At 40.3% G+C, this 19,889-nt stretch overlaps 1 protein-coding gene across 2 annotated transcripts in view; it reads right to left on the bottom strand.

Annotated features, from left to right (window-relative positions):
- PARP4 (poly(ADP-ribose) polymerase family member 4) overlaps positions 1-19,889 on the bottom strand; it is a 72,134-nt gene that overhangs the window by 23,500 nt on the left and 28,745 nt on the right. For both annotated transcript variants that reach the window (XM_054973782.1, XM_054973783.1), the window contains 9 exons: positions 16,296-16,420; positions 15,676-15,807; positions 14,680-14,766; positions 12,783-12,947; positions 10,682-10,728; positions 10,373-10,454; positions 9,234-9,371; positions 1,636-1,831; positions 429-499 (listed from right to left, as the gene is read on the bottom strand). In XM_054973782.1, the coding sequence (XP_054829757.1) occupies positions 429-499; positions 1,636-1,831; positions 9,234-9,371; positions 10,373-10,454; positions 10,682-10,728; positions 12,783-12,947; positions 14,680-14,766; positions 15,676-15,807; positions 16,296-16,420 (1,043 nt within the window). The remainder of the gene's footprint in view (positions 1-428; positions 500-1,635; positions 1,832-9,233; positions 9,372-10,372; positions 10,455-10,681; positions 10,729-12,782; positions 12,948-14,679; positions 14,767-15,675; positions 15,808-16,295; positions 16,421-19,889) is intronic.

The following is a 19,889-nucleotide window of genomic DNA, read 5'->3' on the forward strand; positions in this document are numbered from 1 at the left end:
TGTTTTAATGGTGTGTTTTTGTTTGGTTTTTAAAGATGTTTTTTCATTATATATGTTTTAAATCTGCTAGCCGCCTTGGTGACTTGATAAGGGCAAAAAAGCAAGATACAACTTTTGTAAACAAATAATATGTCTGCCATCAGAGGCCCTAAATTAAATCTACCCTGATTCTCACATGTAAGGTAAGATTAGCTTCTTTGAACTGAATAAAATTGGCCTTACTTCTTAGGAGACCTGGTTAGGACTTATCCTTAAGTTACCTAACAGCAAGTGCCTGAATTTGTTTCCTTTTCCCTTTTGTGTGGTGATTTGACCTGGAAAAGGGCTATGTGAACAACTATGGACAAGAAATTCTGTTCTGTGAAGGCTAGTACTTTATGGTGTGGGATGTGCTACAAATAGAACCTAAGAGAATTAATTATACTTACTAAAACAAACTCCTCCAGAGCAGTAAAATCCATTGTGAAGTTTTCAGGATTGAAAGGAAACTGTACAAAATCTATACAACGGAAAACAGTATTTTCTTAAATACCTTATGCCTTTACAAAGAATGACAATATTACAATTATTAGGGCTGCAAGGTTTAATCATAAGATTAATCAACCAGGGTTGGATCCTATGACTTCTTTCAGTTAAAACACACTTAAAATGGCTTTTTCCACTAACAGGGAGTGGTAGATTGTTATTAGTAAATTGTAACTTATCATACACTCCCCTCGCAATATGCACAAGAAGGCATTTCTGTTGAGGTTTTCACTTAGAAGTTATTTAAAATTAATTGACGAAAAACCATTAACAAGTAGAAAGCCTTGATCAGGGAACATCTGTTTTTATAAGCTATCAGGACAGTTACTATTTAATGTCTATACTTTCCTCCACCCTCAGAGTGCAAATTTCCTGAGGCCAGGGTTGCTGAGAGACAGGCGCTAGGGGAATGCCAGGGCACTGGTCACCCAGGGGCTCATGGAGCGGAGCAAGCAGGGCTTGAAAAGGGTCACATGGCTGGTGGTCCCGCAATCTAAACTCCCCTCTGTCTGGAGATCAGGGGGTGGGGCCACCAGCCCTGTGACCATTTTCTTCTAGGGCAACCCACTGAGTTCCACCACCTCTTTTCCCAGAAAAGAAGCCCTGGGAGCAAGTAATCCAGTTTGTCTTCTTAGGGTGTTTGTTTTGGATCAGGGTGGTTCTAGAGGCAAGACCAGTGGCAGTCCAGCAGGGCAGGGACCTGCCTTTTCTTTGCTTACACTGCAAGGCACATTAATGGTGGTATTGTGATTATTACTAAATCATTACTGTACACACAAACACAGATTAAGTGTAGGAAGGATGCTTACAGTGTGGTCATTTTGTAGAGACAGAAAATTCTCTACAAACCAACCCCAGCGTTATACTGTCCATCTAGAGCCTGTTTTTGGCTGAGGATGGAGCCCTTAACAATTTTACAGCATGTCCTGAGAAAGCCATTCAAGGAAACAAAGACATAATTCAGTTGTCTTGTTCATTCACCAAAGTAACCCTGCACTTTAGGATGAGCTGCTGCCTCCTACCCAACTAACAGGCCCCATGGAAATATGCTAAAGACAAACATGTAATAGGAGAAAGTGGATAGCATCACAAAAAGAAGAGACAGCTTACTTGTACCAAATTTTATAACATTTAGCCGTGGCATATGCCAGCAAAACTTCAGGGCACATAATGCTATCTGCTTGGCTTGCTGGATTTCTGAACCTGCCATAGAATTGGAACAGTCTAGGCAGATGATTGTTTCTCCACAGGAGCTTGGAGAGTCAAATGGTGCAGCAAACTCTGGCTGAAATACAAGCATGCATGCCTAAAGGAAGAAGATTGAAAACATAAATGAGGTAGACATTTCTAGATTATGAAGAACCCAGAGGAACTCATGAAACACATCTTAACATGGTGAGGGGGTTTGAATGCATCAGTGAACCTGAGTGCAATACTGTCAGGAGTGCAGACTCAGTCAAGAGTCTAAATTTCTGGGCGGGGCGTCGGAACTGCTGTAGATGGACGCCAGCTGAGAGAACTCTGTCCACCCCAACCCAAAATTGCCTCTGCAACCAGTTTAAAAATCACACTTTAACCTCTTATTATGGGGAAGAATTATCTAGACAAAAAGAAAACTCAGATAAAAGCATTTAAAAACCTTCAGGATTTATTTCCTCCCCAAACTAAAAGCGGATCGTGAGAGTGCTTGGCTGCCTCAGGTTTTAAAATGGTGAGCTCACAGCACAGTTCTGAAGTGAATCAACCAGTAACAGCAGAAATTCTTGATACAAAATTACTAAACTTAGAACATAACATTCAGCTACAATTTGCCTCAACAATTAAGCCGCTTATTGATCAACTCGCTGAAATGCGTGTTGATCTTCAAAAGGTAAGCCTGAAGTCAGAAACAGCAGTTGAAACAAGCATAATGGTCAGTAATGAGGTAAAAATACTTCAATCACTCAATAACAGCTTACAAGACTGAGTTTTAAAATTAGAGCTGAACATGAGACAAAGAAATATTAAGCTGAGGGGCGTGGAAGAAGAATATACACACAATGTAGATTTATCTGCTTATCTTGCTTCCTGGATAGCATCCCAAATAGGCTCTGAAACTGACTTTGAGCTGAAAATTACAAAAGCATATAGAATCAGGGCGAAAAAACAAATGGCAAAGGATTTTCCTAGAAACTTTCAGTTGAACTTTCAGACCAACATACAAGAAAAATTATTCTTGACATAGCAAGGAAAAAAGGAACCTTTGTGCATGAAAGCAAGCCTGTTTTAATCCTCACAGATCTTCCAAGCAAGATACTGGAGAAAAGGAAAACTTTGAAAGCTATCACAGAAGCCCTTCAGAAAGAAAACATCAAATACAGATGGGTGAATCTCACGAAGTTATCAGTCTTACAACATGGTAAATTGTTTACTGCAATTGACGAAGAGTCAGGTTTGAAACTGCTTCAGGACCTGAACATAGAGGCAGCAATGGACATTGAGAGACCGTCTCAAAAAAGGAAATTATCACAATCAGCTTCTCCATCTTCAGCAAAAGAGAGCAAGATTCCTGGATGTGCTACGTAAGTTTAGTTACTTAGTCTTTCTCTTTCAATGTTAAAGTTTAAAGAGACTCTTTACGTTGCGATTTTGGGAAGGGGTGGTTGTGTCTCTTTTAGTGTAGCTCCTAGGTTTGTAGCTTAGTGGTACCAGGAAATTGACATAAGTCAATACTGTGATGTGTTTTAGCACAGCAGGACTTAGGTACTTTTACTTATATTAACTGTTTACTTCCCTCTTGCCACTATCTCCTTTGCTGTCGTTCCCACTCAAGTCACTAACTGGCATATTATAGCGTTTGATTATAAATTCATTTTAATATATTTTCAATTACTTAATTAAAACTAGTGGACTGTTTAGCATCAAGAGGCAAGAGAGAAGTTGGAGCTTAAACTGGGATTTAAGGGGAGGGGCTTGGGGGTAAGTTAATAATTTAATCTAACGTCATATTCATAATAACAATGTTACTAAGATAAAGGGAATTACTTTTAAAAAAAATTAATTAAAAGAAAATTTCTGATTATATCTAGGGAGGGGGGAGGGGGTAGAAATGGTAATAGCTGTATTAGTTAGGTTTATTACTGTTAAGAACAAGTGATGGGGGAATCGGAGGGAGGGTCTGGAAGGGGTGGGAAGTAGATTGGGGGATAGCTACTTAAATTAGTTTACTCAACAGATATAAGCTGTCTGATTATCTTGTTCATCTTATAACAAACTACTTGCTATTAATTAATTCACATTTTAATTAATTCACATTTAATTGCTCAACTCATCATAATCTCTTCATGGATCTTAAGTGACTATATTATCTCACTAATCTGTAGATACTATTTTATTTATTTTAAGTGGTGTTCAAGGGTTAATATTTCAAACAGCAATAGTATTAGATTCACATCTTAATAGTAGTGTACTGTAACATTACTGTTCATCGACACTATTTTTAAAGAAAATTTAGCTACTGCCACTTAGTACAAGGTTTCTTTGTAAATTAAATCAAATGGTACAAATCTTGTATTTTCATTTGCTCTTGCTAGCCTGGATTATAAAACTCTGTTATTGGGAAGTATTGTTGATCCTGCTATTGTAGCAACTGTTTATAATTCTTTTAACACTTCTGTTATTCACATATATCTATTCGTTTCAATATTGTCTAAAATATAATAATCTGTGTTTGATATCTCACAAAACATACTTGATTCAAGTAAGGGAAGCTTGTTTTGGTCTCAATTATTCAAATCAGACCACTAAACTTACATTATTTCCCATTTAGCTAAAATTCATTTGTTTCGGAGTTTATCATTTTTGATTTTAAACACTTTAAAGTATTCTTCTGTTGGTTGTGTGGTCAGTAAGACTTTCAATCCTCTCAGACATGCAGTTAAGTCAACCACAAGTTAGTTGGTAATAGTCCCTTAGATAAACATGCGCTCTACCATTAAAGTCACCTCCTACAATGTATACGGATTAGGTAATCCAATTAAGCGTAAATGTATTTTAACTCAACTAGCCAAATCATACTCACACGTTATTACTTTACAAGAAACCCACTTCCGTCCACAACATGACAATGATCTCAAAGCTGCTTGGATTCAAGCTCAATATCACGCCACTGGCTCATCAAAATCCAGAGGGGTCTCAATATTAATTTCCAAAAGTATTTCCTTTCAGCATAAGAAAACTTTGGTGGATCCCAAAGGCAGATTTATCTTCTTAACTGGTTCAATAGAGGGTCGCACATTTACTATAGTCTCCATCTATGCCCCAAATTCCAATCAAATCTGTTTCATTAAAGAGGTTCTGTATAAACTTTCTCTATTTAAGGAGGGAGATTTAATTATAGGGGATTTTAATTATTTAATGAACTACAAGCTTGACAAATCAAACTTCAATTTAAGAAATAGAAAACAAAAACCTGACAACAAAGTTGGCCTCTATTATCGAAACTAATCATTTAACAGGTATTTGGAGGCATCTTCACAATGAAAAAAATTACACTTACTACTCTCCACGCTTCAAAGTCTACACAAGAATAGACTATATCTTGGTATCAGATTCGCTAGTGTACAAAGTTACTAACTCTGATATAGAAATGCTTTCAATTTCAGATCACTCGCCAGTTAATGTCATACTAAGATTAGATGGAATGGAACAAAAATCAAAGCAATGGTGTCTGCCCCAAAACTTGCTTACTTTAACTTCTGCATCTAAAGGAATGGAAAAAGCTCTAGAACTCGCTATCACTGATAACTCAACTAGTAATGTCGCACCAGATATCTTATGGGATACCATTAAAGTTGTAACCAGAGGACATATAACAGCTCTATCAGCCCAAGTTAATAAAAAAGAAATGCTCAGAAAAAAGACCTAATCAAGAAAATTAAATCCCTAGAAGAACAACATAAAAAAACAGGGAGTTAAAAAATCTACGATGAATTACTGACACAACGCAAAATGCTAGAAACTCTTGAAATAAATAAAATTCAAAAAGACTTACTTTACACTAAACAAAGATACTGGTTCAACTCACCTAAAGCACTAAAATTACTTGCATATAAGGTTAAGAAAAAACGCTCAGCTAATAATGTAAACATATTATACAATCAGAATAAAATACCTCACTCTAAATCCTCTGATATTGTCAAAATCTTCAATAAATTCTACAGTGAGTTGTACACCTCTAGAGACCCTACTCAACATAAGATCTCTAATTTTTGGAATTCACTTAAACAAGTTAAAAAATTAGACGACAAACACCGTTCACTATTGGATAGCAAAATAACACAACAAGAAATATTAGAAGCAATTAAAAACTCAAAAAACAACAAATCTCCAAGCCCAGGTGATTTTTCCAATGAATTCTATAAAAAATTTGCTTCCTTGCTATCAACTCCACTCATGGAAGCTTGCAATTCAATAATGGAAGACGGACGAATTCCCCCTTCATGGTCTAAAGCAACAATTATAGTTATACCCAAACAAGGGAAGGATGCAACTAACCCAGCCTCATACAGACCCATATCTCTATTAAATCATGATTACAAAATTTTCACCTCGACCCTTACAAAACGCATCAATTCTTTTATCTCTGATTATATTCATACTGATCAATCTGGCGTCATTCCTGGTCACAATGTAACTGATAATATTTACAAAACTCTAAACTTGATTTCCCACTGTAAAGCCAACAATCTAAAAACATTATTTCTTTCCTTAGATATAGAAAAAGCTTTCGATTCATTAGAACCATCTTATCTATGCATGATACTCCAGTATATGAGATTTGGCAATAAATTCCTCACTACAATCAACTCAATATACAGCCCTCTGCTAATATTAAAGTAAACGGTATTTTTTCAGATGCCATACCTATAAAAAGGGGGACCAGGCAACCCCAGCTCTATTTGTAATCGCTATTGAACCCCTGGCCATTGCAATTAGGGACCACCAATTAATAAAAGGCATTCAAGTGGGAACTCAGACATTTAAGGTCAGTTTGTTTGTCGACGACATGTTAATTTATGTAACTTATGTCACTGAACCATCTACAATTACTATTAACGGAATTCGATACAATCGAAGGCCTAAGGGTCAATTTGTCAAAATCTCACATCCTCCCAATTACTTTGTCCAAAAACATATGCAAACAAATTAGCAAGAACTACAAGTTCCAGATCGCTGACAAACAAATCAGTTACTTGGGGATAACTATTCCAGCCAACATTAACTCCCTCATAAATATAAATCATATGAAAATAATGAAACAGATCAAAACACTTATCAAAGATTGGAATGATTAACAACTCTCCTGGTATGATAGAATACACTTAATAAAATCCTTTATCTTCCCTAAGCTGCTCTACCTTTTTAGAGCTATCCCAATTGTTATCCCAAGGACACAAATTAAAATCTGGCAAGGAACATTGAATAAATTCCTCTGGCACAATAAAAAAACCTAGAATTGCTTTTGAGACATTACGTCGGAAAAGATCCAATGGTGGGTTTAACTACCCAGACCTACACTTATACCAAATTGCGGTAAGATTGGTTAATATAACACAACTCTTGCATCATTCAGATCCTCCAAGTTGGGCTATCTTATTCCAGCCTCTGATTAGATGCTACTCTATAAGGGATATCATCTGGAAACACCCCATAGATCACCCCAAAACTATCCATAGCAATATTTTCTTGGACTCACTACTAAGGCCTGGGATTATAACAAGAAAAATTTAGTTCCAGCTATTTCTCACTATACTCCCTTTATACACCAACACTGGTTTCCATCAGCTCAAAGCAATTCCTTCTCTGAATTTTGGACCCAGTTAAATCTGACGAGAATTATAGATGTGACTTCCAAGAAAGGGCTGTTTGAGAAATCTAAACTTGAAGGTATCTCAAAGAATAAAATACCTTGGAGTATGTATCTGCAACCATCTGGTCTCGCTGATCAGATTGATCTAAAGAAACTATTACTCACTCCTACTACAGAATTTGAATGTATCTTAGAGCCCTCTTCTCTCAATAATAAAGGCCTGATTTCAAAATTGTATAATGTAATTTTAAACACTCTTAAATCTAAAGAATTGAAAATTCAAGCCCAATGGGCCCAAGACTGCCGAATAGATCTTAACACCGATATCTGGAAGCGAATTTGGTCCTCCAATATATATAATTCCAAAACAATCGTCACTAAGATACAAACTTACAAGATAATAAATAGATGGTATCTAACCCCCCCAAAACTTTCTCAGTTCTCGTCTGCACAGTCCCCAAACTGCTGGAAAAATTGTGGTGAAATAGGTAGTTTTGATCACTGTTGGTGGAAATGGAAATATATAGAAAAATTCTGGAAGGAGGTTCTTAATGAAATACACCAAATCACAAACTTTCATATTCCATTGTTGCCAGAACTCATTTTTTTAGGTCTTTGGGACAACTGTCAAGTTAGTATACCAGCAATAAGGAAAGATCTCATTGAAACTCTGCTAGTGGCCGCTAAGAGTACAATTGCCGGACTTTGGAAGTCAAACACCAACCCTTCAATCAATAGTTGGTATATGAAAATCTGAGATCACTTCATTTCAGAGAAATCACATGACAAAATCCTTCAGATGGAGCACTTCCCAAGAACCACCAATTTTTTTAGAAAAGTGGCTTCCCTTCCTTGATTATCTTGAAATTAATAGACCCCATCCAGGCTTAAAACAGTTTTATTTACATACATATGTGTAAATTACTTTTATGTTTCTTGACTAATGTTAAGTGTTTTTATGCATGTTGGTGTGTATCACAGAATTCATTCCCCTTCTGACACTCACAAGCAATTGTTATAATTTATTACTTTTTATTGTACAGTATTTTAATCTAGAATTTTCTGTAAATGACAAACTACAATCTTTATCTTCTGTATTTGAATTCAATAAAACTGTTTTTTAAAAAAAGAGTCTAAATTTCTAGAAGAAACACTCAAGGCGGAATGGTCAAAGCTGAGACACCAGACTAAGGTGCACCCACCCCCTTCAAGAATCAACAGTCACATCAGCAGAAGAGAACTGACTGTTCCAGTGGTGATGGTGGTGGAGGAGTCCTTGAAGAATAGCTACTGGGCAGCAGTAGTAGTGGAAGGTGGCACTGGCGGAGGATCTTTCACAGATAATGGCAGATAATGGCTACCCCTAGTTAGTACTGTGCAGAAAGTGGCAATGGTAAACCATTTCGGATAATCTCTTACCTCAAAAACCTTATGATGAGACAATCCAAAATGATAAAAGTGCTGGAAGACAAGACCCCCAGGTTGGATGGGACAAGTAGGAATAGTGCTGTTCTTAATTATTGGACTGGACTAAAGCGAAAGGATGTCCAGTTGCTGATGTTAACAGATACAAAAGGAACATCCAAAGCTGTGCAACCCATATAATAGGAACATGGAATGTGAAAAGTATAAATCAAGGTTAGCTTGAAATCATAAAATGGGAAATAGGACATTTAAACATTGTAATCCTGGGTGTGAGTGAACTAAGGTGGACGGGATTTGGACAGTCAGAAAATTACAAAGTGTTTTACCCCAGAAATGACAAATTCAGAAGACATGGAGTTACTCTAATAATAAGGCAAGATGGAGCAGAAGCAATCTGACAGTTGCTGGTTACTTTAATCAGTGGCAGACTTACCTCGGTCTCTTTGTCCGGATGCTTCTCTACCCACATTCTGGGCAAATGTTCATCGCCAATCATGATTGTCACCGCAAACCCAGCGGCATCCAAGGAACTGTCCTCCACTGTACAGATCACAGCTTTACAGTCTGTTTTCTACAGGGGAGGGAATATTTATTAGTTGCAGCAGAAAAACGCAATTCCCTGAATTTGAAAGGAGCTGCTGAGCTAGAGCAAGGACACACAGGAGGTCTTAAGCAGTGATCTAGCTGCTAAAACCAATCTGTTTAGTTAGGCAAGAATGGCCAGAACCAAATGATTGAGCAGGTATATCATGGAAGAGAGTTTTTTTTGTGATGAAGTTGAGTGGGAATCAAAAGATTGGATCCTTCTGCTAAGCTGGATTCTATGTCTCTCTTCCACTAAATCTTTCTACAAAAAAGAATGACCGACTCCAATGAAGAATGACAGCAATGGATAAAGACTTTCTCTGACGAAGAAAAGTTTGTTGAAGGAAGTCTTGGTGAAAGGAAAGCATAAGATCCAACTGAGTGGAAGGGAGTCACAAGATCCAAACCAATGTCTTGATTATGACTTCACCACATGCAGCACCATACAACACTTTTCAATTAAAAACGTATTTTTAACATTACTTTATGCCACTCTGATGATTTGAAGGGGCAAGATATGTTAATTAAAACAAATATAGTTACAAGCTCAAATCTCAACTATCTATTTGAAAATCCCTTTGCCAATTCCTTTGAAAATTTCCTTTTAAAATTCTTTAATTACTGCTGCCTCCCTCCCATCACAGGTAGCCCCGTGGCGCAGAGTGGTAAGCTGGAGTACTGCAGCCCAAGCTCTGCTCACGACCTGAGTTCAATCCTGGCAGAAGCTGGGTTCAGGTAACCGGCTCAAGGTTGACTCAGCCTTCCATCCTTCCGAGGTCGGTAAAATGAGTACCCAGGTTCCTGGGGGTAAAGTGTAGATGACTGGGGAAGGCAATGGCAAACCACCCCATAACAAAAAGTTTGCCAAGAAAACGTCGTGATACGATGTCCCCCATGGGTCAGTAATGACTTGGTGTTTGCACAGGGGACTACCTTTACTTTTTACCCTCCCATCACAAAGCACACACATTAGAAATATTTACTTACCTTTATTTTAAGTTGATGTGTACAGCTGCTAATGTTGTTAATCTTAAAGGGCATTTCAATAGACATCTCCAAAGAGAACCCACTGTCATTAGATAAAGAGAAACTATATGTACTTAACAGATTCAATTATGATAAGAAATGTCTTAGTCTATTTTCTTCTTCTGTGCTTCTGAAAGCACTTTGTGTTCTGTTATCAACACAGTAAAGAGAGATCTAACTCATTATACTTAAACTATGTTTTTAAAAAAAATTATAATGTTCCATTTTAAAAGCAGATCATGCAAATAGATGATTGTTAAAACTACTTACCCTGGTTTTGTTCCTATTTGCTTAACAAAAACTTTTCTTATTGTGTCCTATTAAGGGAGAAATAGATATAGGAATAGTTACAATGAAATAAAGGAAGGAAGGGCCTGCCTTCCCCCTGGGGAAGAAACGACCTTCCTCAAAGCTAGAGTTTTTGCCACCTGCTCTGCCTTATGAAGTAGTCAAAGCAGTAACAGTAAAATTGACTTATATTGCATGTCTATAAAATTTGATTGTCTTCTGTGTGTTTTGTACATTGTAAGCCACTCTGAGTCTAGTGAGTTAAAAGTGTACTAAATAAATAACTAAATTAGCATGAAATAGTTGTTTGCATGTGTTAGCAAAACACGGTAAAAGCTCTCCCTCTCTTGTTAATTTGCAGATATTGAAAGAGTTGGTGTTATTGGTGCTTCATGGCATAACAGAGGGGAAACTAACAGGCTTTCTCCACACAACCTCCCACTTTTTACCCATTCATCAAATCATGTGAGTTAGCCCTATAAGGTACTGTAAACTTTTTAAATCTTTACGCTTACAGCTCTTAGACCCCCAGCTGCATTTGCATAGAAGAAAAGCACGAACTACAATGCCAAGACCACGGCAATACAGCCCGGAAAACCCACAACAATCATCGTTCTCCAGCCGTGAAAGCCTTCGACAATACATGAGTGGAAAACTTATGGCCTTTTAATGCTTAATTAGTAAGCAGTAGAATTTTTTTAAAAAACAGAAGTTGATAGAATAGCATAAATATAGATTTTCAGTAGATCCTTTTCTGATTGGTTTGATCAGCTATAAAATCATGCAGGACTCAAGAGTCTCATATGTGATCCAAAAATATGACCAGCCATGTATCCTTAAGCAGGCAGAAGATGGAGTTCTTCCATGCCTGTCTCCTTTAAATCCTAAATCCAGCAGCAGTTCTGCCGCATATGGAAGGCCTTCTGAGGCACAGTCACTTCCTGGATCCCACAACTAGACTCCAAGCAGAAATCCTGACAGACAGCCTTCCGGGTCAGAATTGCTGCTGGAAGCCTTGTGGCCTATTTGCGAGACAGCCACGATGACCCACTGCTAGGTCCTGACTTGCAGTTAATCCAAAGTATACCAATACTCTGGGAAGCCCTGTGAAGCATTTCTGCTATTTACAAAAACCCACAATTATGCTTTCAGAAGAGGTTCTTCCACAATGAACTTATTTTATGTGGCAAATTTGCTACTCGGAGTACATTTCTGGGCTCTGGGAACGATTACTAAGTGCTACAGGAGAAAACTTGTGTGATCTTCCACTTTAAAAAGACCCTGGGAAATATACTCCCATAATATCCCAATAATTTTCATTATAGCCCTGACATGGATAACTTAGCCAAGCCCGATGTCATCAGATCTTAAAAGCTAAGCAGGGCTGGCCTTGGTTAGTAATTGGATGGGAGACCTCCAAAACAGAACAGGATTGCAGAGGCAGGCAATAGCAAACCACCTCCGTTAGTCTCTTGCCTTGAAAGCACCAGCAGGGATCACTGTAAGTCAGCTATGACTTGACAGCACTTTCCACCAAGTACTTACAATTTTTTCCCCCCATGATCCATGGTCTCAATAGACACTGTGGAAGTAAATGGATCAAAAAAGGCAAGGGAAAGGAAGGAAAGATAGATCACTTCTGTTCTGGGATTCCCCTCCATCAGAGTTTGCAAATGTTGACAGAAAATCATTGGACTGCATCCCTAGCAGGAGAAAAAGCCTGACCTCCAAGGATGGACCTGTTAAGAATATACTCATTCCTAGGCATGTCAACCTACAAATGTGTACCAGTTTCACTGGTTCTGCAACAAACACACTCATACTCAAGCAGTCATCTCTATACCCCAACTAAAAAGACACAGCTAGGAGGATGTGTTGCATTTCTGTAGGCATGAAATTCAGCCTTGTGGCTGCTGGGAAAACACGATACCCTGTGCTACCTATACAAAATGTGACACAAATGCACATGAACTTCACAACAAATTCTTGCATAGCAAGAATTTGACTCCCCAGCCATCCACTTGAAAACCTTTTGATGATAAATATCTCAAGAGTTTTTACTTCCTAATTTAAATGCACCAACCTGTGTTTTTTCCTTCAGCGCTTTTTCTTGTTGCCAAGGTGCCACAGCTGCAGGCAGATGAAAAGAAAGACTAGAAAACTCATAAATCAGCTCTGTTATGTAGGTGATTTTGATTAAGACCTTGGTTGAAGGTGGCAGGTTTCCAACAGAAACAGTAAAAACGTCCTATGGAAAAATATATTCATAAAAACATATTTTTACAAACCAGTCAACTTCATTTTACAAGATGCGACCATGCAGAAAATTCTATTTATGTCATTAATCAAAGATAGGATCATAGAAATCTACAGAATCACAGAAAAAGTAGAAACTACTGCTAGTGGCTTACACAGATATCTGCTTGAACATTTTGCAGATGTTCTCATCACACACCTTGCCCCACCTGGTACGCTTGCTCGTCCCTTGGCATGCCTAACGACTTGCCTATTGGAGCCAACGTGCATAGATCCCACAACATACAGACTCATTTGCCTAGTGCAGACATTCTGTTCCTGCCCCCGCCCCCCAACCAGTACTCCATGAATTTCACAGAGCTTGGGGGAAGTATCCGAGTGAGACATGAGACCTTCTCCTTCCTCTTCCAAGTTCTATGGTACTTGCAGAAGAGCCAGGGGAGGGGTGGAGTATGGAGGGAGCAGTCTCATGTCACACAGGCCTATGTAGCAACAGAAGAATCAAAGTCAGTAGCAAACACAAAAAATGGCAGGCTACTGAAAGCAGGCAAAACTTTGTGTACCACTACTATAGATCCCAATTCTCCCACATATTAGCTGCCTCAAGTTTGACATTTTAGAGATGGCCATTTGGTACTTCAAAATGGACCAAATTTGAGTAGAGCCTTCCGATTGCCAGCTCCTAGCATTGGTTTCTAGGATTTGGCAACCAGAGATCCCTAGAGCCATAAGCATCTAGAGGTGTGCAATCTGGATCCAGGGGGAACAAGCGGATTTTTGCTGATCTGGCTTTCCCAAATCAAACCAGAGAATCCTGGATCTGATCCAGGGACCCAGTTCCAGACCCCCAGATAAATCCAAGAAAATCTGGGAAACATGGTTTTAGCCTCTGGCTGGCCCCTCCCTGGGCTTCTTCCACTTCTTCTTCAAGAGGGGAGAGGGGAGTGAGCCAGGGAGGAGGGAGTGGCCAATCCATGCAGGAGCTCTCCTTGTCTGTCTGGTTTCTGTGAGTGACACTAGTTCAATTGGGCTAAGTTGCAACAGTGTCCCTTGCTTTAGTTTGGTTTGGGTGGAATTCTCGAGTTTCACTCAATTCTCTGATTTGATGTTGGTCCTGTTGATTCACTTTGGTTCTGTGGGGATTCCATTTGCATCCATTTCCTTGCTTCAGTTTGGTTCTGTTGGGCTTCTTCTTGCATTTGGGAGTGTGCCTTTGGCCACTGGCAGCCTTGCCCCCCGTGGGTTTCTGCCTGAGAGTCTGCTTGGAAATGTTTCCCCCTTAGGAAACAATGAAGAATGGCGGAGGGCACTTTTTCAGGGGCTCATAGAATTGGACCCCAGAATCCAATGTTCTTGAAATTTGGGTGGTCTTTAGAGGACAGTCATGAGTAGGTTCCCTATAAATTTGGTGGAGTTTACTTGAAAACTGCCACCCCCAGCCCTCCAGATAGTTTCCCCCATAGGGAATAACAGCCTAATAAATCTGGGATTCTCTGATCTATCTTAAGTGGATCAAAGCATCTTTCCTGGATTTCAGGAATCTTAGATTTTTTGGGATCCCTGACACCCAGATCTAGATTTCTCAGATTTTTTGGGGGGGTGTACACACCTATAAGTATCTGGAGGTTACAGCTTTCAAATCAGATGCTTGCATTATTTCAGAAAATAAATGGTATTCAATATATGCTGATCAAATAAAGGGTATGATTAACCATGTGCCTTACAGGTGCATCCTGGTCCATCAGATAAGCTCCATCACCTCGCATGACAGCTTCTCTGTATTCCCTGTGAGCTTTTTCTTTTTCCTTCACCTATAAAAATAATTTTAAAATCACTGAAGAGCCAGGGGAGGGGTGGAGTATGGAGTTTAAAAGTCACTTTTACCATAGATCTGCATTTGGTAAAAAAAAATCTGGAGAAATGGGTGGGGTAAAATTGTCCTCACCTCTTAGCAAGGTGATATAAACAACTAGCTTACTGAGTAGTTTAATGTTCTTTGTTGCAAGTTACTACTGGGTAAATTATGGGCTGTATTTACCCTCTGACTTTTGGCCTTAAAAGACCAGTAGTTTTTAAGATCAGAAGGACAGACCAGGGCCAGTACAACGTATTTAGTACCCAAAACTCCTTCCTCCCACATTGTCCCAGAGCAGCCAAGGTATGAACCAGAGGAAACATCTCCATAGCCCATCTTGGGACCTCGGTAGCAATGGCACCAGTGCAGGATAGGCACAAGCTATGTCTGTTGGCTTCACCCACGTCACCACCATCCTGCCGCTGCGATCCCAAGCAGTCACTTTGGTAGCAAACTGGCCCTGTAAAGGCAAGGTTGCTCTGCTGGGAAAAGGAGGAATACACTGCTCACTTCTGGAACATGTTTTGTGTTGAAGTTCCCACCAGCCAAGAGAATACACATTCCAGAAGTTGTCTTCCCTCCCCCTTGCCTCATGACTAGCCGGGGCCCTTGGATAGTTGAATGGCCTATGAAACTAAACATTCCACTCTCCATGCTACTTTCCTACCACTTGGAACTCTTAATGGGAGAGAATTAAGGACTGAGGAAGTGATGCAAGAATTCAGGAAGTGAGCAAACAATGTGCTGTTGCTGGATGTGTCTCTCTTTCTTACCTGGGAGCAGAACTCTTGCCGGGGTCCGTGACAATCTGGAGTCAACCCTGCACAGCCAATTCCCAAGACCTTCCACCACCACAGCATCTTACCTCTCCTATTATATGCTTCCCTTTGATGAAAGCCTCAAATCCACATACAGCAGCTGTGTCATCCAATGGAAAGACATATTTGACTTCAATGGAGCTGTCAGATGTATTTTCATAGGTTTGAAAAACTACCACCTGAAATGTATATAAACACTACTTGTGTGAATATATGCACCTGCATATATTTATTTATTTTAAATATATAAAATTGTGTGTGTGTGTGTTTGTGTGCTTTGACTCCTATGACTGCCATGAGCTCAGCAAGTGGCCTAGGGTAAGCCTTCAGCCCTAGCTATATTGTGGGGATAATAATAACACTGACTTTGCTCACCAATCTGAGTTGGGCACTAATCTGTTTTGAAGGGAGGTATATAAGCACACTGGGTTTTTTATATATAATATATAAATATAATTTAAAAATCAAAGCAAAAACAATCTATGGTTTTCAATGAAAGATTTCTAGTGGAAGCACTTTCACTCAGGTGCTAGAGGTTTGAAAATAAACATTTTCCCTCTTAAGATTAAATACAGTCAAACTTCACCCTCTGCACACAATACTTTGTCCTTTTTTTAACTGAACAAAACCCTAAGCCGACAAAATCTTCAGTAGTACAAGGTATTACCTGTGCTACAAAATCTATTATTCTTCCCTTGATATGAATATCTTGCAGAGGGATTGGGTTTCCAGATCTGTCCAGAAGACCAGCCGGTGTATCATTCAGCATATTTTTGCTTGGTATCTCATAATCTAAAAAACAAACAAAACAAAAACAGGAAAAGGATTATTTACTTAGGATAAGCTTAAACAATCAAACTTAGGGCAGTTTTTCAGTATTTACAAGAAATAAACCACAGAGAGGCCTTCTGAAGCATCCTGCTTTTTAGGTGCTATGTGAGGTAAAAAACAACAGTGGAATGTAGCAAGAGAGACAAAAAAATAAACTAGTTAGGGCTGAGGAAACAACATCTACATAATTACATCTGAGCGACCAAGATAGATAAAAACAATAAAAATAAACAGGAGAGAAGGTATATGTAGGAGTGGCACTTGCCTTGCTTTTTGACTTTTATATTTTGTATCTCAATGTCACTGCCTCCAGGGTGACACTGGAAACATACTCAGTTAAAAACCTTTCCTTTTCTTTTCTGCACAGAGCGTCTTTATTGGTTCTGGTCCCATACTGCATCGATTCTTCTCCAGAGCTCTGCACACACAGTCAAAACACTCCACAATTCAGTCTCCAAACTGCTTCTCTTTGCATTTCGCATGGAGAAAGGATGCATCTGCTGCAGAATCAATCTTTCCCCAGTTTTTCTGCAGCTTTTCTCCCTGCAACCATACCCTGATTTCCCCCCACAGCAATGTCAAACTGGGAGTGCAGAATGCTTTCTTTTGTGTAGGGATGTGCACTTCGGGTTTCCGATTCAAGTAAAATACCTGAATCGGACCCGATCTGAATCAGGCCCAGTATGCTGGCCCCGATTCAGAAATCCCGAATCAAAGCTTTCTGAAGCATTCGTAATGCTTCGGAAAGCTTCAGGGCTGAGTTTAAAGGGCCTTGCCATGGTGGCCATTTGAGGTGCAGGAAGGGCTGGAGGAGGCGGCTTCGGCCCTCCCCGCTGCCCTGCGGGGCTGAGAAGCAGTGGCGGAGGCTGAGCCGGCTCTAGGCCATTGCAGCTGACTTGCCACCACTGTGCTGCCGCCGCTGCCACAACAGCAGCAGCCCACTGCCCATTTGATCACCCTCCCTTCCAGCCAGGTAAGTGGGGTGGATGGGTGGGGGGGGGGAGTTGCTTCCTCTCACTTAGGTATGCTCTGAATATTTACAGAGCATACTGAAGCGAGTAAAGTACCATAATTCCGAAGCGGCTTGCCACTGTCAGCTTGTGGCTAGATAAGGCTCTTCCTACAGGTTCCCTTTCAAAAGCAAACAGGAGTCCATTGATTGAACAAGGAAACTTTACTGCAGAAAAGGTCCATTATAGTCCACGGTCCTGAATAGGAGACTCAGGATGGTACACAGTCATTGTTACCAATGAAGGGCAAAGCATGAGGTACAAAGTAACAATACCCATCTGGATTTGCCTCCCCCCACAGTTCTCAAAACAACATCTCTCAGTCCTGGGAAGCTGCTCTCCTTCAAGGCCAATGCTTGGTGGAACGGTGTTAGACAAAACAGTCGCCTCCGGTGGGAATGCTGCCTGGGAACTGGTGCACCTGGGAAGAAAGCACTTAAACACTAGAAGCATTAGAAAATGGAGTCAGTACAGTTTAGATATACACTGGACCTGACATTCTGCCCCCCTTAAAACAGATCCCCCCCTGGTTTATATGGGTAGCGAGTATGAAAAGCTTTGGTTAATCTAGGAGCATGAACATGTACAGAGTTCACCCACTCATCGTACCCAGAATCAAAGTCCTTCCATCTAATGAGGTAAAAAAGCTGATTTCGTTTGAGTTTAGAGTCCAAAATTTGTTGCACCTCATAGTGTATTTGGTCGTCAATCAAAGTTGGAATGGGTGGAGCTTTGATGTGCCACTTGTCATCGGTAGGAGCTCTTTTTAAAAGACTGACATGGAACGTATCGTGTACGTGGCGTAAGTTCTTGGGCAAAGTTACAGCAACAGTCACTTTATTTATTATTTTGCGCACAGGGAAAGGTCCCAGGAATTTCAGAGCGAGTTTGCGGCTTGTCTGAGCTAGTTTCAGGTTCTTTGTGGAAATATACACATGATCTCCAGGTTGTAAATCCCATTCGGCCACACGATGGCGATCTGCGTATTTTTTGTAATCCAGTTTGGCTTTTTCAAGATGTTTCTTAATAAGAGTCCATTGTTGCGCCGCCTCCCCCCACCACGAAGATACATCTGGCAAATTAGAGGAATGGAGAGGGGGAGCGTCCAACGGGAAGGGATTGAAGTGAGCTCCATAGACAATTTTGAAAGGGGCCTCTCCAGTCGAAGCGTGTACACTGTTGTTATATGAGAATTCGGCCAGAGGGAGAAGGTCTACCCAATTATCTTGTTGGAAATTAATGTAGCAACGAAGAAACTGTTCTAGTATCTGGTTTGTTTTTTCGGATTGTCCGTCGGTTTGTGGGTGGTGGCTTGAGCTGATGCCTTGCTCAATATTCAACATTCTCAAAAGCTCCCGCCAGAAGTTGGCAACGAACTGTCCGCCGCGATCCGAAATCACCTTGGACGGAAAAGAATGTAATTTTACGATGTGTTTTAAAAATAAATCTGCTAGTTTTCGAGCGGTGGGTATAGCAGTACAGGGAATAAAATGAGCTTGTTTGGAGAACAGATCTACCACGACTAAAATGCAATTATGTCCTTTTGAAATAGGTAGATCAGTGATAAAGTCCATAGATATTATTTCCCAAGGTCTGTTGGGTGTTTCCAATGGTTGCAGGAGACCCGGAGGTTTTCCTTTTCTGGTTTTGGCGCTGAGGCAAACGGGGCAGGAACTAACATATTGGGAAATGTCTTTGCGCATGCCCGGCCACCAGAACTGCCTTTGGATTAGATGCAATGTTTTCAGATACCCATAATGACCAGCAGTGGGAGCATCATGACAGCGCTGCAAAACCTCCAGCCGGAGGCTGTCTGGGACATAAAACTTGCTCCCAGCTAGCCAATCCCCCTGTGGGGATTGGACCAGTTTGTTTCGCGGAGCCTTATCCCCCTCCTTTTCCACCTCAGTTTTAAGTTTCGATTTCCACTCCTGGTTGGCCGGGAGGGGCTGTTTGGCTCGACTGCGAGTAGTCACCACGCCCCCGAGTTGCGTAGGCGAGAAGACCGTGTCGACAGTCTCCTCCCGTTTGCTCCTGTGTTGGGGCATGCGCGATAGGGCATCCGCCAAAAAGTTAGTCTTGCCCGGGAGATAATTTAGAGTGAAGTTGAATTTGGAAAAGAATTCCGCCCATCGCAATTGCTTGGCATTCAGTCTGCGTGGGCTTCGGAGGGCCTCCAGATTTTTATGATCTGTCCAAACCTCGAAGGGGTATCGCGCCCCCTCCAGCCAATGTCTCCAATTAGTAAGGGCTGCTTTTACTGCAAAAGCCTCCTTCTCCCACACATTCCAATTCCTTTCCGCCTCCGAAAATTTTCTAGACAAGAACGCACAAGGCCGCAACTTTCCATCCTCCCCCTTCTGCAGTAAAACTCCCCCTATTGCCGTATCGCTGGCGTCGACTTGCACTACGAAAGGGGA

Source organism: Eublepharis macularius, chromosome 3, assembly GCF_028583425.1.
Source record: "Eublepharis macularius isolate TG4126 chromosome 3, MPM_Emac_v1.0, whole genome shotgun sequence".
Classification (NCBI taxonomy): domain Eukaryota; kingdom Metazoa; phylum Chordata; class Lepidosauria; order Squamata; family Eublepharidae; genus Eublepharis; species Eublepharis macularius.